This window comes from Cheilinus undulatus, linkage group 5 (genome assembly GCF_018320785.1).
Source record: "Cheilinus undulatus linkage group 5, ASM1832078v1, whole genome shotgun sequence".
NCBI lineage: Eukaryota > Metazoa > Chordata > Actinopteri > Labriformes > Labridae > Cheilinus > Cheilinus undulatus.
In genome coordinates, this window is record NC_054869.1 from 8,119,073 (window position 1) to 8,143,705 (window position 24,633).

Below are 24,633 nucleotides of genomic sequence, written 5' to 3' on the forward strand. Positions count from 1 at the left end.
AAGAGTATCCTTTGGCTTTAAATGTCTTAAATCCATCCCACAAACAATGAATAGTGAAGTAGTCTGAGAATGACTAAACATTTGATCTGTTTTTACTGAAATTTACTGTCATAAGTAGTAGATATTTAAAATTAGGGTTAAGCTTGGCAGAAGTGGTGCAAAAACGACCAGATAAAGGGGTGAAAAGGGTTTCAAAGATGGCAAAAATGGGTTAAAGAGGGAAAAAGGGGCAAAAAGTGTCATAAATTGGTTACAAGTTACAAAAATGGATCAAAAAAGCAATGAAAATCGGTTAAAAAGTGGCAAAAATATAAGAAAAGTGGCACAAATATATAAAAGAGTGGCACAAAGGGGATAAAACATGCAGGAAAAGTGGTTTAAAGGGTTTAAAGAATGGCTAAAATTGGGTTAAATAGGCAAAAAGGGGTTAAAATGATTTGGTATTAAATCACAATTGTGGATGGCCTGTTCTATTGGATTTTCAGGGGCCAAGCCAGTTCTGCTGTCAGGCCTGTCTCCTTGTGTCCTGCTGCATGATAGAAAACAGAGATAGATCTCACTGGTAATGCCTAAAAATGTCAAAATACAAATACTACTATAATAATTTGTTAGCCAGACCAAAATATTTATTTATTTTTTGTGTATTTGAAAGTCTGGCCCCCAGAGTTTCTGTCGAGACTAAATCTGGCCCTTGTGCAGATGTACTTGATGAGCCCGGTGTTAGGTTCAGTATTAGTGAATACTTGGTTACATCAGCTGGACAAACTGCATCCACCTTAGACAGAGAATTAAAAAAAACAAAAGTAACTCTGATGTCTCCTCCAAAAAGATATGAGAATAAAGACTATGTACTGAAATGATTATTATGCACAAACTTGTGGCTTTTCTTCATCATTTTCTGAAGTTCATGTTCTCTCCTGTTCTAGGGTTTCATGTTTTCAGGTACATTATAGTAAGTGTATCTGGCCCAAGGTCCCATCAAGAACTTAACGTAGTTAATTTGTATTTCTGCATCAAATCAGCTGCGTTACATGAGTTTTTTATTATGTTATTAAAATAAATATACAAAAGGCTCTATTTTCAGTATATTTTTTCATCTGAGAATGTGGCCTGTGGTTTGTGCCTGAGATATGCTCTGGCTTCATTAATACATCAGTCGTCCAGTTATTCTGCTCGCACAGCGAGTCCTTCGTTTACTGAACTTTTCAAAACTTGTTTGAAATTTTCCACATCGAAATGGAGAAGAAATTTCAGAGAAAAAAGCCTAAGAGAGGAAGCATGGAGGCAGGCTGGACATCTGAGTCAGTCCTGCAGGAACAACTTTCACAGCTGATGGAAGAAAATGCTTTCCTCCATGAACAACTTCAGGAAAGTCAGTGTTTACATCACCATAATAGCTGTTTAAACTCATCTCTGCAGGAGGAAAACCCAGAGCTGAAGTCTCAGGTGAAGACGGCTCGCTCAGACCTTTCCCGAGCTAAAGACAGAGTTGCTGTTTTGGAGCATAAAATTCAGTCTGGAGGAACGGACACCCAGGAGCTGATTCTGCAGCTGCAGACGGCTCACGAGGATCTAGAAAGACAGACAGTGAAGCTCCAGTCCCAGAAAGACACTTGGGAAGTTGAGCCAGAGCAGGCTCAAAAGATTCACACTTTAAAAATAGGCATCCAAAACCTGAGTGTGAAGCTGCATCAGGAACAGGCTGCTTTATTGAAGAAGGCGTTGAAGACTGAACGCTGCCCCGGGAAGGAAGAAAGCAGCAGCCAGGGGTTCCAGCGCAGTCAAGCTTAAGATATAGAAAATATCAACCTTCACCTGCAAACCGTCCGGCTGGATCTCCTTAATCAGGCCCTAACTTTGAAGTCTCCAGCAAAGGTGAAAGCTCCAAAAGAATATCAGTGGGTCAGAGAGAACCAAGAGCAGAAACCTGATGAGCTGGAGCCCAAGGAGGAGCTAGAACAGGCAAGGGCCTCCTTTGTTGTCCAGCTTGATCAGCTACAGAGAGAAAACACAATGGTAAAAGCTGCACAAAGGAAAGCAGAGGAGAAGCTTCAAGAACAGCAGAGACTGTGGCAGGAGGAGAGACGCTCCCTCCATGACGCTCTGCAGATGCTCCACAAACGCCACGAGGAGAAAAAGAACGAGTGGGTCGCAAAAGAGAGAGCGATGACCCGAAGGATGGATGAGCTGGAGATAAAGATAGAGGAAATGCAGGAGGAGAAGGCTAGAAAGAAGAGAAGCTGGTTTAAAAGGCTATTCACATGCTCCAGTTCTTAAAGAAACCAGCGTCACCAACACAAAGTTTAGAGAACAACTTGTGGCCTTAGGCGGGGTGAACCTGATGGACGTCAAAAGCAAAAAGGAATCCGTCCAGAAAAATGCATTTTGGCTTGTGACCTTATGGACGCCTAAACCTGAAATGGTCTGGAAGTTGTTCTCTAAACTACAAGTGTTGCTGGAGCTTCTTGTTTCCTTTGGATCAGAAATAAAGATTCGAACTTGACTGTAATGTTTGTCTTGTTTCAAAACCTACAGGTATTTCTTAAGTCAATAAAAGTTTGTTTGATGGATCACCCTAGGGAGGATGTGCAATCTTCTGCAATAAAATGGTGACAAAAATGACTGAAAATAAATCTAAATACTGCATGCATACTGTATGTCCTCAGTTTGGAGGTTTTGATTGATCAAAATGTAGCCCATTTTGAAATACTTATTAGTTGAGACTCCATCCATAGTGGTGTAAAGCCTGGCACTCATAAAGATGGCCCCACTGATGCCGTCTCCTGTAGGTAAAACCCAGAAGTGCCTCACAAAACCTCACTTCAAAAACACTGAAATATCCCTTTAATTGTTTTACTCATGGCAATATTTGGGATGTTGCTAAACTGACTTGATAGTGTCCGAGTCAGACTGCTCTTTGCACCCAAAAAATCTGCATGTTAAGATTAAATGATTGCATACATAAATCTTTCACTAATACATTGTTGCTTCATATCAAGATAAATAGGTATACGTCAAAACAGTTCAACTTTTTAACACTGCCATGTGTTTTCAGTCTTTTCACACATCTAAAGCAGCCATATTCCATCATATCTAGTGCGTTAAGATACTTTCTTCGGATTTCACTTTACAGGGTCTTTAATTAGGCCACTGTGTTTCAGTTTATGGCCTTTATCAGGATGACTCTGATGGAGGTCTAAACCTGAAATGGTCTAAAAGTTGTTCTCTAAACTAAAAGTGGAGCTTCTTATTTCCTTCAAATCAACAATAAAGATTCAGCCTTAAACAATGCCAGATGTACAGAAGACTATTAGGGCCACTGAAAAAAAACATTTGAGACGATTCTTTTTTTCACTTGTGAGAATAAAGTCAGAATTCTGAGAAAAAAGTACGAATAATTTCGAGAAAAAAAGTCAGAGTTTTTAGATTCTAAGACTAATTTTGTGTTTTTCATTTATGAAAATTTAGAAACAGACATGGATAATATGCGTGATAGATGTACAGTATGCTGTGACACTTGTAATACTTTTTATTTGTAGTTTCATTTTTCTACCACTTGATTCAGCGTATAAGCATGGTTGGACTGTGTTGAAATTTATATTTGAAGTAACAATTAAAGTTTAAAAATGCCACACTGCAAAACTCGTTAAACTACGCGGATAGATCTTTCCCATTTACAGCCACTACACTGAGCTGGTAATAACCACAGGAGCAAATTTCACAGAAATCACTGGAGCTAATGCCACTACTATAGCCAAGGACCTCATACGACCCACCTTAAAAAATTGCGGATTTATGTCATCCACAATATTTGATCTGATCTATTTGATCCGAAATGTTACTTCTTATATAGCTGCAAACTCTCACCTGCTGAGTGAAAACTTGACTTTGAGCCCCTGGAGTCGTTCTTCTTCATGTCCACCCTGTATGAATCCCTCTGACATCCCTGCATGTATGATGAACTGGCGCATCTCCATGCATATTTTGGATGCATTTTAGCGCATCGCCAATATAAAACATGCCGACCTCTCATGTCATAGGACAGCCTGTGTCCAGATTAGGATTGAATGTTCAGTTATTGTCATTTTAACTGTGAAGAGAAGAATTTCTACCATTTAATGAGAGCTGGAGTTAAATATGCCACAGGATTTATAAACGATGTCTGTTTAAACGTAAGTGATCAAGACCATAATTTCACTTCTTGTTGACATAAAATTAAATCATAATGTAAATAGAATTAGTAAATATTAGTGTGGCATTACAGATTTATTATAATGTGGGATTTAATCAGGCTGGAGATTGAACTGAGTCACTCACCAAAGCGAGATACACGCAGAAATATTTAGGCCTGTTCTTAAGATTTATGTATTTCAGTTGCATATAAAGTTTCCATCCTCATGAATTACTTAGATTTAACATTAACAGGCCAATAAACTTTGTGTGCTGCATATTTCTCACTCAAATGTAAATGAAACAATTAAGAATCAGATTTATATAATAATACAAATAAACCTAACTAATGACAGATTTATGTATTCATCATTGATGAATCTAATTTGTTTCAAATATGTAAGAACGAGTGTATGTATTCAATATGCAGCACACAAAGTTTATTGGCCTGTTTATGTTAAATCTAAGTAATTCAGATGGATGGAAATTTTATATGCAATTGAAATACGTAAATCTTAAGAATAGGCCTAAATATTTCTGTGACTGTACGATGTCTGCGTTTGTGGCTGAGGGACAATAACTCAGTAGTGTTATCCTGGGGGCAGCTGTTTGATTCACACTCAGGGGAAGAAGTTTGGTTTTACAGGGCAAAAACCTCTTTATTCGACATTTGTTAAGGCCAGTTAGAGGTGTGGACAGGACAAGACTCACTGAGAGAGCAGAGCTGATGCTGCAGTTGCACAGCTATGGGTTCTGCTGTATGTCTTTTTTACGATGTTCCTCCCTGCTCTAAATGTTAAACTATGAATCATTTTCTTTGACCTGGGGAGTGGCAATAACACAAGTGAGCTATAATTGTAGAAAAACAAACCTAGGCAAATTCTTGAGGCCCCCCTTATGGACGAGGCCCCAGACAATTGCCTACCTTTGCCTAATGGTAAAACCGCCGATGCAGAGGCAGGGCTGCCCACAGAGTTGGCTGGACCCCTGAAACCCCAGAGAAAGGGCCCTCCTCAGTTGTGATTTATTGCTGACATCAATGCATGTATGTTCAGTAGCACTGGTGCTAGCTTGTCCTGGCTAACAGTCACTTATTTTGGACATGAAAAGTGCCAAACTAGAATTGGGTTCTGAAGTTACAATTATTTATTTGTTCTACTTTTTACCCCCTTTTCACCACAACCTTTGCCCATTTTTGCCACTTTTATGCCAATTTCAACCTGTTTTGCTGTTTTCTTTTGAATTTTCACCTCTTTTTTCCCCACTTTTAATCAACTTTTGCCACTTTTATCCAACAGTTTTCTACTGTTTCACCTGTTGTAACTCAAGTTTGCCACTTCTATAATGTACTTATATTCCTTTTATGCAATATTTGCCCATTTTTTTGCCAATTTCCCCCTTTTATGCCATTTTTTTTGTCACTTTACCTCATTTTTGCTGCCATTTATCCATTTGTGGATACTCTTGCCACTTTTTTGCTGCTTTTCACCCATTTTGCTAACCTGATACGCCAGATGGATTTGTTTCACACATTCATCCGTTAAACCACCCATAGACAGCGTTTGGGAAAGGGTAGAGCTGTTGAAAAAGAAACTTGGGGGGTGATTGGATGAACATTCTGTCTTTACGGGCCAATCTGAGCAACAAAACACGTGACGTAGCCGCTATCGAGGAGTAAACTCCATAGAGAACTGCATAACCTGAACCATGGTGACTGTAGACATGCCAGTACACGACTTTTGTTGTTTTTGAAAAGAAAACAACTCAATGCTGTTCTTTGGTCTTCTTTTAACAAAGTTCTGATAAAACTGGTGCTTTATCAGCATCCCAGCTAATCTCTTCCACCATAATTGCACCGGCCTCTTGTTGCTGCTGGCTTACATCACGACTCCGCCATGCCCGAAGGTACTGCCCTTCAATGCTGATTGGTGCTGTCACTTTCTAACCGGGACCAAACGGTTCAGATGGATTCACCAGTGAAAAACACGGAAACACAGAATTACATTTTTAGAAACACAGAATTACATTAAAAAGGCTTTAAGCTACAGCATGAATAAATTATATTGATGATTTGGTTGTTTAAAAAGAGTGAATGTTAGCCATCCATCCATTTTCTATACCGCTTATCCCACCAGGGGTCATGGGGGGGCTGGGGCCTATCCCAGCTGTCATTGGGCGAGTGGTGGGGTGCAGCCTGGACTGGTCGCCAGTCAATCGCAGGGCTGACATGTAGAGACAGACAACCAGGCACGCTCAAACTCATACCTATGGCCAATTTAGAGTCACCAGTTAGCCTGATGAGCATGGTTCTGGTGGTGGGAGGACGCCGGAGTACCCGGAGAGAACCCACTATTACTCAGGTTAAAAATAAAGTATGGATTTTACTGATTAATTTTACAAAGGATCGTGATTTTGCTGACCTCAATGGGCCCCCTAGTTTGGATGAACCCCAGAAAGCTCTCCTGCCTTATGGGCGGCCTTGCTCAGAGGGACCAGGCAACACCCGCCTTTATTCATATTTCTATGATTTTTATGATCACATCTCAATAACTATTAATTAGAATTATATACAAAACACCATCAGATAGTGACTTGTGTCTCTAGTGAGGACTGTGCTTCTGTTTGGAGTGGAGCTCTTCCTGTCCTCTTCCTTATTGCCAGGTATACACTGATTATACTGCTAGTTAATTGTAATCACCTGGTAGATGTAAGCATTACTGCTCTGTGCACTCAGTGACTGAATGCTGAAGTTAATAGAGTGATGGGTGATTAAGTGTCTCAATTAGAGCACAACTAAAAGAACTGTGGCTCATTAGTGACTGTGGATACTGGGCAATGAAGCTGCCTGTCCTTCTTGTTTTTACTGTGCATTCAGAAAGTATTCAGACCAACCTCACTTCTTAAAATTGTCTGATGTTGCAGCTTGATGCTAAAGCCATTTAAACAAATTTTTCTCTCATTAATCTTCACTCAATACCCCATCAGGACAAAGTGAAAACAGAATTTTAGAATTCAAAATTACTTGAAATTTAGTTTAGATTCTTCCCATTTCTTCTGATCTTGGCTGACATGTTCTACACCTTGATTGGAGTCCACCTGCGCTAAATTAAATTGATTGGACATGATCTGGAAAGGCACACACCTCTCTATAGAAGGCCTCACAGCTGATAATGCATATCAGAGCAAAAACTAAGCCATGAGGGCAGAGGAACTCCTGCAGTGCTCAGACAGGATTGTTGACAGGCACAAATCTACAAAAAATATATGTTGCACTGAAGTTCCTCATAATTCTTATATAGAAGCAGTTTGGCACAACCAAGACTCTTCCAAGAGCTGGTTGCCAGGCTAAACTGAGCAATCAGACAAGATGGATCTTAGTGAGAGAACTGTCCAGGAACCCAGTCGTCATTTTGACTGGGCTCCAGAGATCCTGCGTGTGACGTGTCTGGTTGCTTGTCTCTATTTTTCAGCCCTGCGATTGATTGGTAACCAGTCCAGGGAGTACCACTGACAGCTGGGATAGGCTCCAGCCCCCCAACCCTGAATGGGATAAGCAGTGTATAGATAATGGATGCATGGATGAGAATGAGGAGAAAAATGAAATATATTTTCTTAACATTTTTCCCATTAGTCGAGATGCATCTGACAAATGCCTCATAATGTAATAACAAGGAAATCCCCAGCTCAAAATCTAGAATCTAATTGAATGTATGCAATGTTTAAAATAATTCAGCTCCTCTTTAAATTAATAATACAAGCTGCACTCAGCTGGTCCTCACTTTATATCCTCTTTCCATTATATGGATCATTATGTTATCAATTTGGTGGTGGTATTTACTGTGATTGAATCCTGTAGGCTTCATTAAGTCCTCCCTTGCTGCTAATATGGGGAACAACAATGAATTTGAGTCTCGCCTGACACACACAGCTCGAGCTCATCAATGGAAATGTGAATCCAGATACACTGGAGCCAGCGCTGTGAATGAACCTCACAGCCACCAATAAATGTCAAAGGAAAACGTGTCGCAGCGTTACGGGCAAACATGCTTCCTGTGTGTGATTTATTACGCCAGGAAAGATTGTGTCCTTCCCTCCACTCATCTCGCTGAGTCTTGTTTAAATGGGAGGGGACAGACAGAGCCATCCAGAAAAAGGTCAAGAAGTCCAGTCTGCATGATAATCGTCCAATGTTCTTGCAGAGCAGCTCTCGAGATACAGCTCCCAAATCTGCACAAATGATCACCGCTGTTATGAAACATAAGCACCGCTGAATATGCAATGGCTTAAATGATCCACGTACACAAAACAAATGGACACAGAACCATCTTCACATGTTAATGTATATATAGTGCACGCTAAAATGCATGATTAATTGCAAACATCACAATCTTGATTCATACATGCATGTGATATCAATTTGAAATGAGAGTGATTCACCCGCTCACTTGCTATATCAGTCACATCCACTCAGCGTAAAGCAAAACATGCATTTCATTTATTTACCAGGCTGTAGACAGCCTACAAATACAACTCAACCACCTCTCTTGTTTCTCTTAAGTATGGTAGTATGGTAACCAGAGCCGCACACAGAGTTTGGAGAAACCTCGGTACAACTAAACTTACTTGGGGGATTTGAGTGCATGCTATTACCACTTTCCCTGATCTAAATACGCCAATTTATATCTTTTTAATCCAAACAGATAAAAAGAGAATTTATTGCTCATAAAGATAATTCTAAACATACACTGTATGGACAAAAGTATTTGGTCATCTGGCCATTACACCAACAGGGACTATTAATGACAATTTTGGCCTCCTTTTGTAGCTATAACAGCTTCAACTCTTCTTGGAAGGCTTTCCACAAGATTTTGTAGTGTTTAGTAGGAATTTGTGCCATCTCCTTCTGTAGATCATTTATGAGGTCAGGCACTCATGTTGGACCAGAAGACCTGGCTTGCAATCTCCTCTCCATTTCATCCCGAAGGTGCTCCATGGGGTTGAGGTCACGGCTTTGTGCAGGTCAGTTAAGTTCTTGTTGGAACAGAAAGGAGTCTTCCCCAAACTGTTGCCAGGAAGTTGGAAGCACAGCATAGTCCAAAATGCCTTAGTGTGCAGATGCAACCCTGAAAACAGCCCCATACCATTGTCCTTCCTCCATTTTTACATTTATTTTTTATTTTTTGCTGTTTTTGTGTGCTGTCCAATTTTGGACATGAAAACCTTGGGCGTAACAAAAGAAAAAAAAAGAAAGAAAGAAATACCTAAAAGTCAAAGTTGTTAATCATTGTAAACATACACAGGGCTGTGGTAACGCCCTTTGAGGAATTTGCATTAGTTATGTGTTTTTTTCATGACAGAAATCAGGGTTTTTTTACACTCTATCTTGCACTGAAAGGGTTAAATTTCAAAAGTTTAATTCAAATTGGATATATTTGACCAGGTTTGATCTTGATAGAAATTTTAATGCAAAAATAATTGGAAAAATATTAATGTATATTATTTTTGTTGGTAAAACTTTATTTTATCGGCCCTTACATTGTCATTTCATAGTTACCATTATATAGTCATTTCTCATCAATAAGATGGTAATTATTTTGTTATAAGTTGGCATTTTATTGAGCAATAACTCAGATATATGGTAATATTAAGAAAATATTTATCTAGTGATAATGTATAAATTAACACGTAATTCCTTATAATATCGTGGCAATTCTATAGTAATAAATTGGTATTTACCCTAATCTGACCTAACCCTGACCCTAAACTTACTTGAAAATTATTCAGGAAAGATTCACTCTAATGTAGTGGGCCAAGACAAAGAAATGACCTGGGAATCATCAAGAAACTGACAGAGAAAATTACAATTTTATTTCTAAGAAATTACTTGGTAAAATATCACCTACTTTTAGATCATTTATGCAGTTTTACGAAGGTTAGGGTCAGGGTAAAATACAACCAAGAACTGCCACAATATTACACGGAATTACTTGATAATTAATACCTTATTATAAAGGTCAAAACTTCCTTGATATAAATAAAGTTAGAACTTGCAGAAATGCCAACTTATTACTGATTCTGAGTAAACACAAGATACTCGTGCCATACAAAGAGGATCAGCACTCAGTGAAGAAGTCTCTAGTCCATTACTGTTATCCCCCATAAGTCAACTGTGCAAGGGTAGCGAGATCATCCAGTTAGTTCCCGACGCCTCCAGAGGGCTGAACAGCGATCTCCAGATCCACGCCCCTCCATGCCAGCCCTCACCACCCACCATGCCAACATGGAGCCTGGGTAATTACCACCTTATTCTTGCAAAATAACAGCATAATTACCAGCTATTACTATCAAATACTAGTTAATTAAGGCCCACTAAAATAAAGTGCTACCTTTATGTTGTTATTTATGTATGTTGCCATATTTGGTCATGGTTGCCTTAGTGCACAGGTGTCAAACTCAAGGCCCGGGGGGCCAAATCCGGCCCGTGGAACAGTTGAATCTGTTGTGAACTTATCCTAGATGATGTAAGAAATCCTTGTTAAGTCACAAAATCTGAAAAAGTAAGGAAGAAAAAATATTTAGTTTAGAAGTCAGGGATACGGGAAAAGAAATTAATTTGTGTTTTAATTTCACATTTTCAATTTAGCATCTCACAATTAGGACTCAAATTTAGGATTATGGTTTTTATTTCATGCTTTGAGCTTTTCAACTCATGATTTTGACTTCTCGTATAATATTTTGATCTTTTCATTGATTCATTATTCTAATTTTTAAGTTATATTTTGACCTTTTTAACCAATTATTTTGTATTTTATCTGATATATTTTCAACTCCAAACTTTGACATCATAATCCCATAGTTTGACCTTTTAGACTTACAATTTAAAATTTGGAATTATATTTTGACTTTTAATTACATGATTACAAATTTGATTTCATATTTTCACCTTTTAAACTCATAATTTTGACTTCTTTCTAATATATTTGCCATTAAAAAACATTAGTTTTCAATTTTAATTTCATGTTTTAACCTTTTTGAACTAATAAATTTACTTTTCTCAGATTATGAGCCTTTAACTTATCTTTTTAACTTTTTAAATGTCAAAATTCATTTATCATCAGTGCTAAAGTTTTTTTTTTTTCATATTTTATCACCGGTAAAATGAGGTTGACAGTAATTGTTTAGATTGGTGACCGTTAGACCCTCAGGTTAGTCCTGAATCCAGAATCCAGCCCCTGCTGTGATTGAGTTTGACACCCCTGCCTTAGTGTAACAATTTCTATAACACCATCTGAGGGTTAAATTAACATCAGTATAAACTGTTCCCAGTCATTGTCTTGCCTTCTATCTTATTTTAAAACACTCTGATAAATTTTAAAAATGGGATTTATTTTCCAGCCCTAGCCTGTGATGCTTTCAGACCAAGGTAACGGTTAGAAGAGACGATGTCAGACGATGAAACAACAGTTAAGCATTTTGTTTCCCTCCCTGCTTTGAACATAAGTTCAATTTGTCACATATCCTCCGGGTAAAGACGACTTTATTTCAACAGTTCTGTTGAGTTTTATTGCCTTAAGTGTTACAGTGGCTTAGCGGGTAATTCTCCTGGGTTCAATTAGTTGGAAGGGATGCCGATGCTGTGATTTCAACATCAGCAAATCAGACAAACGTGTCATGTCTTGTAAGGGCTTAGTGGTTTTCAAAAACAGAAATGGCAAAAACACTTAGAGTTATATTTTATATCACATCATTCATTGTGTTTTTCTCTTTAGTCCATCCAAAAACTCTTCAGACAACTCCACTGTAAGAGCTGCATTTACCCAGCCTTGCAATGTGTAGTTGATTTTGTTAACATGTTAGCAATTAGCTTCATATCTACAGATCCAGCAGCAACATAAGCATTTATGTGGAGCAGCTCTCTAAACTCCAGAGGGAAACACGCTTCAGCTCCTAGCTGCTAAATGTTCCAGTATTTTCTCCTGCATGTAGAACAATTTGCCTCTCCTCTCTTCTCCAGGTTTTTTAAGAGTTGTTGCAGAGTACATCCCCTCACTACTTCAGGAAATGAAACTCATAATGAGACCTGTGAGACTGAAGCAAAACCGCAGAATTCCAGGCAAAGATTAAAGCAGAGGATTCAATAATTGGAGGAAGAGACTGAGGAGAACTGCAGTCATATGAACAATAGTGATGTTAGTTTGCTACTGTAAAAACAAACTCTACATGGTGAATAGTCATTAAATTCATGCATATTAATCACGTGACTGTCTTTATGTCCTACATAGCATGGCCTTGAACAGCCTTTAGTAAAACAATGATGAGAACAAACTGAGAAGTATATAGGTAATGCTGGTTGTATCATTTGAAACGTATGTCTCTATTTAAGGGAGCATCAATAAACCTGTAGCAGTGTGCGGTCGTTACCAAGCAGCAAAAAGCCAGTGAGTGACCAAGCTGGTAATAAAAGACTGCAGTGAAGGCTTGACATAAAACTGTGATCATGAAACCTGATGCCCCTCTACAGTTCTGTGGACTATAAACAGAGGAAGTGCACTCAAAGGCTGTGTCCGAAATCACTCCCTATTCACTATATTGTGAATACGCCATTTTGTAGTGGTGTCCGAATTCTGAGTGAGCATTGTTATTCACCATATAGTGCACTCACTCTATCCCACAATGCATTGTGAAAAGTAGTTAACTGCTGATGGTCACTAACGCAGCAATATTTACCATGGTGCATCGCCGTTGCTGCTCTCAAACATGACGGATGAACGAAAGGAGCTCAGGAACACATGAAAACTTTAAAAGCTTTTTTCGTTTGTTGGTTTTAGCCAAAGTATTTCATATGTTATAAAATGTAAAGGATTCAAAACAGACTAACACCCCCCCCACCACCACCACCATGAGGATTACAAGACATGAGCCCATCATTTTTATACAAAAATAACTGATAACACACAACAATGTTAGTGATTTTACCTATAAAGACACAAAACTTTTTGTATCTATCAGTATTTTTTTTTTTTGTGAAAATACGTTACCTTCAGTATCAGTTTTCAGTGAAATGCTACCGTTAATTTCGATCAGCCATTGTCATGGAAATCTACGAGCCGTTGTTGCTAAGTGTTTTAATTGTGGGACGGCAATGACGACATTACCTGCAGGCAGAGTCGTGTCCAAAATTATTTTTATGTTTTGCAGTTTAGTCCACTATACAGTCCATTATATGCTGCTCACTGTATAGTGCAGGGGCCACTAACTTGCGGACCACGGTCCAGGTCCAGACCCAGACACCATCCAATATGGACATGGACCCGGACCTACAATTATTAGAAAGACAAAGAGAGTAGATGAAAAGATGAGTGAGCTGAGACAAGGAGTCTCGGGCCCTATGATTTCCTTGTTAATGGAATCACGGACAAAACTGGCCAATAAAAACAGAATCTACGATTAATCCCTGAAATCACACCCAGATCCACATATCACACTAACTCAAGTTAGACATTATGATGTTCCGGACCTTTGGTTTCATATATTTTCTCTGACTGGACCTGTTGAATTTTAGTTGATTACCCCTGATATAGTGGATAGGGAGTAGGGAATGAGTGTGTGGTTTCAGACACAACTAAAGTCTGATGTTCAACCCCAAAGTCCTAAATCTACACTGCTATGGGGATTTTAAATGTTTTAAAGTAAAATGTTTGTATTTGAATCATGGTTAATTCCTAACCTTGCATAGCCGATGGATATGCCTGTTTCCTTGTTTCTCACTGGCAAATCCATCTTGCAAAGCTTCTGTCTGAACAGTTTGGGCCCGGTTAGAAAGTGACAGGACCAATCAGCGACGAGGGGCAGTACTTTCAGGCACAGCAGAGTCGTAACGTAAGCAAGCAGCAACAAGAGACCGTGCCATTATGACGGAAGACATTAGCGTGGACGCTGCTAAAGCGACATTTCTTCTTTAAAAGAAGAACAAAGAACAGCAGTGAGTTGTTTTCTTTTCAAAAACCACAAAGTCGTGTACTGACATGTCCGTAGTCGCCATGGTTCACGTTATTCCTCGGTAGCTGCGCACGTGCATGTTTTGTTGCTCTGATTGGCCCGTAAAGATGTGACAGACAGAACGTTCATCCAATCACCCTCCAAGTTCTTTTTCAAAGGCTCCACCCTTTCCCAAACGCTGTGTATTGAAGGTTTTCCAGATGGATGTGTGAAACAAATCCATCTGGCATGTCAGGTTAGTTAATTCCAACCTCTTTTCAAAATAATTGCATTTATTTATTGTGGTGTAAAAGATTAATCAGACTTCTAGTCAGATGGTTTTCAAGGTTTCACTATGTTTTTAGTCATAAAATGTTTTCAGCTACAGCTCCTAAATAATTACGACTGGTCATTTTCAGCAGCATTATGAATCTCAAATCACTGGCAATAAAATCAGGGACCCCCTCACCCCCATTAAACGCACTTCCTCTCTTCCTTTTTTGTATCAGCTTAAATGAGGAGCCTCATCCACCTACATCATGGCTTTAAACACCTAAATGATGGTAGCAGACTGATGCGGCACAGACAGAAGGAGAAATGCATTGATGTTTGGCTGATGCTAATGGAATAAAGTTATGTGGGCAAAATGGACAAAAGATCCCCACTTTGAAACACCAAACTTTGCAGCATTATCATTATAAAAGCCTGAATGGACCAGGATGCACGTCTTAGCTTTATGCTAACACATAATGAAAAGTACACACTTCACTGTGTCAACCTTGGCCTGTACTGCTCCATCCTCCTGATGGCTTTTATCCAGGCCTGCACCAGGCCCATGCCCCATCTCTCCAGGTATCCTCCCAACCCCCTCCGCGATGCAGTAGTATAATGAGACAGAGATAACCGAGGACAGAAACACTCTGACTTTTGTCTGAGTCTTTCTTGTCTGCATGCTCAGATACACCACACTGTCTTGCTCAGTGAACCAAGTCTGCAATTGATCCCAGTCTTTCAGTTTGCAGATCGATGCATTAGACTGCCAAGGTAGGCAAACTGCTCTACAACTTCTATGCTCTCTCTATCCACAGATTTAACAGAAGCATCCAAGGCATCCCTAAATGCCTGCATCCTTGTTTTAGTCAGGAGACACACATTCCTAACATTTCAGCATCCTCACTCAGCAAGTTTAGAGCCTACACAAGGAGATCTACAGTCTCTGCAAAGGTCACAACATCATCAGCAAAGTTCAGATGACAATCCACAGTTTGCTCCCTCCACTACCGGCCCCATTAGCCAGTCCATACAGGTACTGAAGAGTGTTTCTTCACCCCAGAATCAACTGGGTAGAAGTCAGAGGTGGAGCCACCACACTTCACAGCACTCTCTCTGCTGGAAGAGCCAACGTGGGATCCTGCAGATCTCCAGAGTCCTCCAGAGGGCATCCCTACTCTACAAGTCAACACCATTGTTTAATAAAAGAGTTAATTTCTTAATTGAAGAGAAGCAAAAATAGTTTCTTTGCATTTTAGATGAACCAACAGACTGACACCATACTGTTCTGTACTCCTTTTATGAGGTGGTGGCTGGTGGCACACAGAAAGAAGTTGCCACTCTCTAGCGGTACCACATTACAACCTGGTGTCTGTGACTGTAATAGAAAAACATAGCTTCAGAAGCGGTAAAAGTCACATGAAACCTTCAATTTTTTATAGTTTAAGGACTATTTAGATACCTGGAAATCATGCTACATCCCTAAAAATGTCGCCAAATGAGTTTCAGTGGAGTCTACTCAGCGGTTAAGAGTGTAGCCCTGTCACCTCACAGCAAGAAGGCTCCTGGCAGAATCTGCTTCTTGCCGTGTACAGGATGAGGTCTTTTTATATGGAACTTTGACCCATCGCACAGTTTCTTGCTTGTCGTTTGACACCCACAGGGTGTGCACTTTCACTCAGGAGGCTTGGGAGCATGACCTTAAGATAACCCTTTCTCCTTCTCAGTGGGCCTCCATGTGGAGATCTGACATCCATTTATCCAAATGTGTTAGGTATAAGATTATTCAACAGAAGATTTTATGCTGAGCTTACGTGACTGTCAGATTTGCAAAGATGTCCGAGAATGCTCCCGACTTGTGATGGCATAGTTTTGGTTCATTATTTCCTCTGTTTTGGGAATGTCCAGCTGTCGAGTCTTTATGGTCAGCAGTGCACACAGGGAGATTTCAGACACCAAGCTTCCCCTATCTCCCACTTTTGCTTTTCAGGCATTTGGCCTGATAATAAAATTAGCCCCACTGTCTTATGCCTTTGGGTGTTAAGCTGCCTTTCATTTAAGAAGCTGATACTTCTTAATGGAAGATGCAGAAGCCAGCATGTTTCAAGAAGGAGTCTTGGCTGCTTAACATGGAGAGAGCTGCTTGTCTTCAAGACTTTGACGGCGGTGTTAGTGGGCACTTGGACATTTTCAGGAGTTTGCTGGGCTCACACGAATGGAAATTCAAAACGCTTTGCAAAAAGAAAAAACACGACGACATTTGAGAAAAACACAAAAACAAAAGTTCACAACACAAATACAAAAACTTGCTGCAGCGCATGAATACAAACACTCAGCGCCGCGCATGGATACATAAACTCAGCACAGCGTGGAGGCAAACAGATTCCACAACAGCACAAAAATACAACAACAAAGTCACAACGGAAGTGGGGCCGTTATTAGGGACGGACCTGCTAAGCTGCTAACGGCCCCGTTAGCAATAAAGTTACGTAATGCAATGCAAACTAACTGAAGACAGGCTTGGATCGAGTAATTAAAGTAAGTAAACATTGTTCGTTCGTCAGCTCCACTTCTTGCACATTTTATTTTGTAATCGATAAGTTTTAGAAGTAATTTCAACCGGCAGACAGCGCGGACAGCTACGTTTGGGGTCCGATATGCATGACGTAAGCTTTCAGATGAATGAATTGACTGAAGGTAAAAGTGTGGTGAGGAAAGGAGTGCAAGCAACAGCCTTCAGAGGATTGTCAAACAAAGCAGATTCAAGAACTTAGGGGAGCTTCACAAGGATTGGACTGATGCTGGAGTCAGTGGATCAAGGGCCCCCACACATAGATGGTCCAGGAAATGGACTGTAAGTGTTGTATTCTTAGTGTGGAGCCCCTCCTGAACCACAGACCCCATAAGCGTCTCACCTGGGCTAAGAAGAAAAAAAGACTTGGACTTTGCTCAGTGGTCCAAAGTCCTGGTTTCAGACAAAGGTAAATTTTGCATTTCATTTGGAAATGAAGGTCCCAGAGTCTGGAGGAAGATCAGAGAGGCACCGAATCCAAGGTGCTTAAAGTCCAGTGTAAAATTTCCACAGTCAGTGATGGTCTGAGGTGCCATGTCATCTGCTGCTGTTAGTCCACTTTGCTTTATCAAGTCCAGTGTCAACACTGTCAGCCATCTACCAGGAGATTTTAGAGACCTTCATGATTCTATCTGCTGAAAAGCTTTATGGAGATACTGATTTCCTTTTCACCTGCCCACAGTGAAGCCAAAACTACCAGAAACTGGTTTGTTGACCATTGTATTACTGTGCTTGGTAGGCCAGCCAACTGGTCTGACCTGAACCGCATAGAGACTCTCTGGTGAAATGTCAAGATGAAAATGAGACACACCAGACTCAACAATCCAGAAGGAGCTGAAGGCTGCCATCAGGGCAACCAGCCACACGCAGTGCCACGGACTGATTGCCTCCATGCCACGTCACAGAGATGCAGGAATTAGTTCAAAAGGAGCTCCAACCAATTACTGAGAGCATAAATGAGCAGAATTCTTCAGAAATTCAGCTTTTCTATATTATAAATCCTGATGTTTTGTGATTTTCTAGTATTTTGAGATCATGGATTTTTGATTATTGTCTTGAAACATTTAACGTTGTATGAGATGGAAACTGAAGTTTCACTTCTTGAAGTAATTCCCAGGAAGAAAACCAAACTTTTTCATGATATTCTAATTTCTTGAGTGAATGCACCTGTATGTCAGCGCTGTGATCAACCAGTGACCAGTCCAGGGTGTACCTCACCTCCCGACCGGTGACAGCTAGGATCAGCTCAAGCCCTCCACAACCTCAACCCCGGCAAGATGTGTATCTTGACAGATGAGTTCCAGGGCTGTTTCAAACTCTTTTCACTTCATAGGATGAGGGAGAGGTACAATCAAATTGAATAATGTCTGAGGAAATTTCTATCTCTACAGTGAAAAAAAGACATGTCCCTCAAAAATCTATTAAATGAGCCCTCTCCGGTTCAACGTGTGCTGCATACTGACATAATGTGATGAGAGGTCAGCCGCTGTCTCGTCACCGGCTCTTTACGCTCCATGTTTAATAGGAAGCAGTTACAGACTCAGCAGAGAGCAGTGATGTGCCAGTGGTGACTCCTGCTCAGCCTTCTCTCAGTATGTTATTCATGCTCCCTTTTTCTCTGCCAGCCTGCAGGAGGGAGGCCTGATACTCTGCGCCAAGTGAAGGAGGGCCAAGTGTCGTCTGAAATCTAGTTCATTGTCCCTTCCTCTCCAAGCAGGAAAGCTTTTGGGATGTGAAACCGAGCACCGTCAGCTGCTGTGGGCGTCATAGTGTGGAGAAAACCGAAGCATTTTCCCACTCTGCCATGGAGACAGTTGTACACAGCGGTTTAGAAAGAGACAGGACAAGATCCGCCCATCCTCTTTTCACTGTTTTCAGCTATTTTTAAAGCTGGTGTTCAAGAGTTAACCCTCAGGGGTTCCCTATCCTTTCAGCTGTTACTCACAATACCAAACAGACACAGAAACATCAGAAAACGGTGTCATGAAAGCAAAAACAAGCACTGATGTAAAGACAGCATCACAAAGACTGACTTCCTTAGCAGGAGTCCAAAAACATCCCTCTAACTCATTTGTGGATGACGCCTTAGTTTACATTCCAGCAGAGGAGACAAAGCATGATAAATAGGGCGAGTGTCAGAGCTGAATAAGCAAACCTGCAGGAGCAGACAATGATATACTGCATCGTCTACAGGTTTCATGATTTAATGTATGTGCAGATACACAAGAAACAAGCAGAAAGAGACAAGAATCTTCAAGACTGCCAACAATGAATGTTGCATGAAGAGCATGTTCAGCAGGAGAAAATGGTAAAAGGCTGGTCACATTTCCTAATAGGTCTTACCACTGTCACTGTTGTCATCCACCAGGATGATCTCCTTCAGCAGGTGTCCCGGCGTGTGGTTGACCACGCTGTGAACAGAGCGAAGGATCACAGACAGAGCCTCGTTCACAAAGATGAAGACCACAGAGATCTGAGGAAGGTCCTCTGGGTACGTCAGCTGCTTACACCTGAAATGAAAGATTGAGCAGGGTGTTAAAAGTATTTAGTTTCTTTTGATGAACACATAAGGCGTTCTTTGCATGATAAAAATATGAGTCATGTCTTTCCCTTTAAGCCAAAAGTGAGAGAAGAATACAGATATTATTTTAAACATTGTATTATAAATATAATATCACAGCCAGGGCAGTGTTTACAGCTCTTAAAAGGGAGTTCTTCCTTCCCACTGTTGGTGATTGTTGCTGCCAAGTGTTTGCTCATTGTGTATTCATGCTGGGTTTCTATAAATAACATGACAAACGGGGTGATCTAGACCTGCTCTTTGTGTAAAGTGTTCTGAGACGAGTCTTAAGATTGGGCTCTGAATAAAAACTGATTGATTAATTAAGTTAGCCCCTAAGCTTTAAGTCTGAAATGCAGCCAGAAAGGCCTGTTAGCCTTCTGGCCCAGTTTCAAATCCAAATACTAAGCTAACCACATGCTGGTTAGCTCACTGAAAACATGAAATAACAGCTTGCATGGCTTGAAGGTAATAACAGCAATCAAAATCCTCCCAGCGATGGAGTTCAGTAACTGTAAGTATTTATACCACATTTACTGTCTTCATGCTGCACTAGCTGTAGGCCTAAAATCCACAGCAAAGATGAGCATAATATCAACCTTCTTATAGCTTAACCCTTTACCTGCTGAGTCTAAAAATGGTGATTTGGACATATTTTGTTATTATGGCTGTAAAATAGTCAGGAAACACCCTAAGTCTGAGAGCTTTGGTCCCTTTTCCCAGGAACTTGACTTTTCAACATCTGGTTCATGATTATTGCACATCACATGGAATTGTCAGCAGTTTAAAAGAAGAAAAACACAAAAACCGATTTGTTTTTCATGGCTTTTATGAGAAGAAATTTTGTTATTGCTCATGAAGTTTTGATTTGACATTTGAAATGTGAACCTATACATGTTTAGAACAATCACCAGTTTAAAAAGTGGCAAAAAAAGTGACAAAAATGGGCAAAGTAAAAAAAGGGGAAGGAAGTGGCAAAAAATGGTAAGAAGTGACAAAAAAATGAAGTAAAAGTGGCAAAAATGGTCAAAAAGCAGCAAAAACATGGGGAAAAAATGAGTGAAAAGTGATTAAAACAGGCAAATAGCAGCAAAAAGGTGGGAAAATGGTGAAAAGTGGCAAAAATGGGGTAAAAAGTGGCCTTTAGTGATAAAAAGCAGTTTAAATAAGTGAAAAGTGGCAAAAAAAAGTGCAAAAAGGGGGACAATTTCAAAAAGCAGGATAAAAGAGGCAAAAACTGGTGGGAAAGTGCAAAAATGGGATAGAAGTGGCAAAAATAGGCAAAAAGTAGTGGCCAAAGTGGTCTTAAAGCAGTAAAAATGGATTACAGGTGGCAAAAAATGGAAAAAGGGGGAAAAAATTGGTTGACAATTAGAGCCAACTTTATAATTGTGGGAAACAAACTGATTAATGTGACTTGCAAAGTTTCCCTTTTTTATGGTTTTCCAGGAGAATAATATTTCAAATTAAGACATAAAAGAGCTACAAATCATCGCAAAAGAGCCACTTACTCAACATGTGGCTCAAAAAGCCAGATGTTGAGTGTTTTGTGGCCATGAATTATATTTCCTGTGCATGTTATAGCTATACTGTGGCCCCAGTTTAATTGTTTTTGACCATGTCATGTCTGGGGCTCTGTAGAATTCTGACATAAAAAGAAAAGTTATTTTTAAAAATGTAAAAAAACACAATTATTCAATCTTTCTTACAAAGCAGATGAAATATGTACTGTGTGTTGGAGTTTTCCCTAGAGCATACATATGTATCTTTGTCTGATAACCATAATGGAGGTTCAGATCAACACTGGTGCAGCATGCAGAGAAAGTAAGGAAGTGGCACATCTGGTGGTTAACATGATGTAATTAATTTGATTAGTTAATCCTGTTTGAGAGGTTGTAAAGTCACCTAGAACAGTCTGTAGATGAATATAACCTAAGTCAACTTCATGCATAACTATGAAAACTGGTGAAACAACTGAATGAAACGTTCAGATTCATATTTCCAAAGTGGTCTCATGGTGCAAGCTGTCTTTTTATTCTCTCTAAAAACAATCTGGATCCTGGAACACAAAACCAGCATGAGGAAAAAATCACTCTACTGAGAAATCATAAAAAGGTCCACATTCATTTGATGGTGAAACTTCAGCTCCCAGACCTGGAAGCGGTTTACTGCAGCAGTACAGCCTCCATACTGAAACTGTAAAAGTAGGCTACTTTCCTCCAGGGTGTTACAGAAAAAGTGAGAATCCTTTACTTGACAGGTTCATGACCAGGTCACATTTAGTAGAGCACGTTTCCCTTACGAAGAGAAGCGTCATTTTAAATCTGAAAGTTTAGGAGAATTCCAGTCAGAAGCTTGCATGTCTCTTTATTGAGGATTTCTCTTATGCTAGTTTTATGTTGGCTCAGTGTTACTTGGAGTACTTCTGTGGAAAACTAGATTCTGTTGCATGGAATTGCATCTTCATGTTTCTGAGAGGCACATAACAGTCTTGCAGTTTTATCAGTTGGAGTTTGAATGCCATCAGTAACAAGACACTAGCGCTCTGTCCCATTTCTAAGTTTAACCCCATGAACCCCCGATGAAATGGAACAACTCTACAAGCTCAGTAACAGTTGACAGCATTGCGTAAACAGAAGCACTGACAATTTGAGACATTACTATAAGTGATGCTTGTTCAAAATCAAAAGGACCACAATGCACTGAAACAACACTTAACCATGACAAAGGATTGTTGTCATAATTTCCAAATCTTGTTTATAAGTTGGAAAGTTTCTGGGAGATTTCCCATGACATTACGTGCGGAGTGCGCTTCAGGAAAATCTCAGTTTGCAGGGTCATGTGCCCCTTCATCCAACCCCTTCATTCCAACAAGGTTTGGGACGCCCTTCTTCTCTGTGAATGCAAATAAAGCATTTAACATAAAGCACAGCAAATAACTTGAAGATTAGTGTAGTAATGGAAAAGACAAACCATCAAACCTTCTAAATTTCTAATCAAATAATGAAACAAATTGTAGGTCAGATGATTATCAAGATGATTCATCCTGAAGAGGAGGGGAGGGATCAGGGCTGCAAAAAAATATCAAAGGGTGTAATTACTGAAGCAAAGTCTGGCTTTGATAATGTACAAGATAGATGTGGTTATACTGTTACATTCTTCTCCTGTTACTAATGGTCAGAGGGGATGCCAGATCCTGTCAGAGTGCGAAAATGGATTATCCTCCAGCCAGCCAAAAGCCACACTAAGTTCATCCTCAACTGCTGTGGGAGTCCATTCATACTGATAGGAGTTTGAGTGGTTGGATGTAGACAGGCCAAACTTTCTTTTTCCTGTCAGATAATCCAAAACTATTTCAGATTTCTCTATGATCCATATGGGGATACACTCACCTGTGTTAAAAGTAAAAAGTTAAAAATAAAATGATGGCAATGCCTCCGTCATGAAGAAAATCATGGAATTGCACAAGTGTCTAAAACCTGCATTCTTTCAGACAACCAGCAGGGGGATGTTTGTTGGCAGGTGGGGGGTGGAGAGAGTAGCAGAGGTTACATCAGTCTGGTGTTAAAATGACCAAATTTTAACGTTTATCAAACATAAACGTTTGATGGAGTTTATGTTCTCAATCTCAAGCTTCAAGTCAGAGCAGGTTTGTTCTGTGAATAAAGGCCACTTTTACCAGCTATTGTCGGTGTCAGCCTCATCAAACCCCAGCTATTTTTATGTTTATTAATCAGTCCAGGTGTTTCAATCACACCTGTTACCACAGGTGTATAGAATCAAGCACTTAGCTACTCAGTCTCCATTTGCAAACATTTGTGAAACAAGATGGGTTGTTCTGAAGAGTTTAGTGACTTTCAGCATGGTGCTGTGATGCAGTTAACAGTTCATGAAATTTCATCCATTTTCCAAGGTCTTTGTTCTTCTTTTAACAAAGAAATGTCATCAAGTTCTGATAAAACTGGCGCTTTAGCAGCATCCACGCTAATCTCTTCCGCCATAATTGCGCAGGCCTCTTGCTGCTGCTTGCTTATGTCACGACTCCGCCGCGCCTGAAAGCACTGTCCCTCATAAAAGCAGGGTCAACGACTGCTAAGGTGCATAAATGTCAAGTGATGCCAAGTCTCTGCTCCATAGCTGAAGAGTTCTGATCTTCTACTGGCACTAATGTAAGGACAAAAACCTAGGGGAGCTTCATAGAATGGGTTTCCAGGGCTGAGCTGGTGTAAAGCACACTGACAACAGACTGTGCAGCAGTGGAAAAATGCTGGAAGAATGTTGCCTGCCCAAACCCACTATGCCAACTGTGAAAATTGGTGGAGGAGGAATAATGGTATGGGGCTGTTTTTCAGGGTTTGGCCTAGGTCCCTTATCTCAAGTCAAGGCCAGTCTTCATGCTTCAGCATACCGGGACATTTAGAGCAATTCTATGCTTCCAACAATTCAGGGGAAGGCCATTTTCTATTCCAACATGATCCAGCCTCAGTGCGCAAAGCATGGACTATAGAGTCATGGTTTAATTAGTTTAGTAGAAGAACTTGACTGGCCTGCACAGAGCCCTGACCTGAACCCCATCGAGCACCTTTGGGATGAACTAGAATGGAGATTTCAAGCTGGACCTTCTCATCCAATGTCAGTGCTTGACGTCATGAATGCTCTGCAGAATGAATGGGTACAAATTCCCACAGAAACACTCCAAAATGATGTGGTATGTCCTCCAAGAAGAGTGGAGTACGATGTCATTACAGTCCCTGTTGGTGTAATGGTCAGGCAGCTAAATGCTTTTGTCCACAAATGAGCAGGAAATACGCCTACTACAGAACTCCAACCAACAGTAATGATGCGTAATCTGTGATCAAGCTGGTTGACCAATGGGAGAGGTTTCTGGAATTAAGGGGTGATGTTTACTCCTGTTTCAGGTGGTCTACGGCGCAGTTGTTTTCTGTATCCTCAAGATAAGTACCTGCCAGCTTTGAGGCTGACCACTCCTCATTTTAAGACAAACACACCCCTGAGATAGGGCCCCATAATTCCACAATAACTTTGTGAATAAATATTACCAGTAACACTGACTAAGTTCTTG

General features: G+C 40.2%; 1 protein-coding gene across 1 annotated transcript in view; it reads right to left on the minus strand.

The window, feature by feature from the left end:
* The window catches only part of galnt9 (polypeptide N-acetylgalactosaminyltransferase 9), a 204,809-nt gene that overhangs the window by 132,784 nt on the left and 47,392 nt on the right, over window positions 1-24,633 (minus strand). The window contains exon 3 of the mRNA XM_041788115.1: window positions 19,334-19,500. Within this exon, the coding sequence (XP_041644049.1) occupies window positions 19,334-19,500 (167 nt within the window). The remainder of the gene's footprint in view (window positions 1-19,333; window positions 19,501-24,633) is intronic.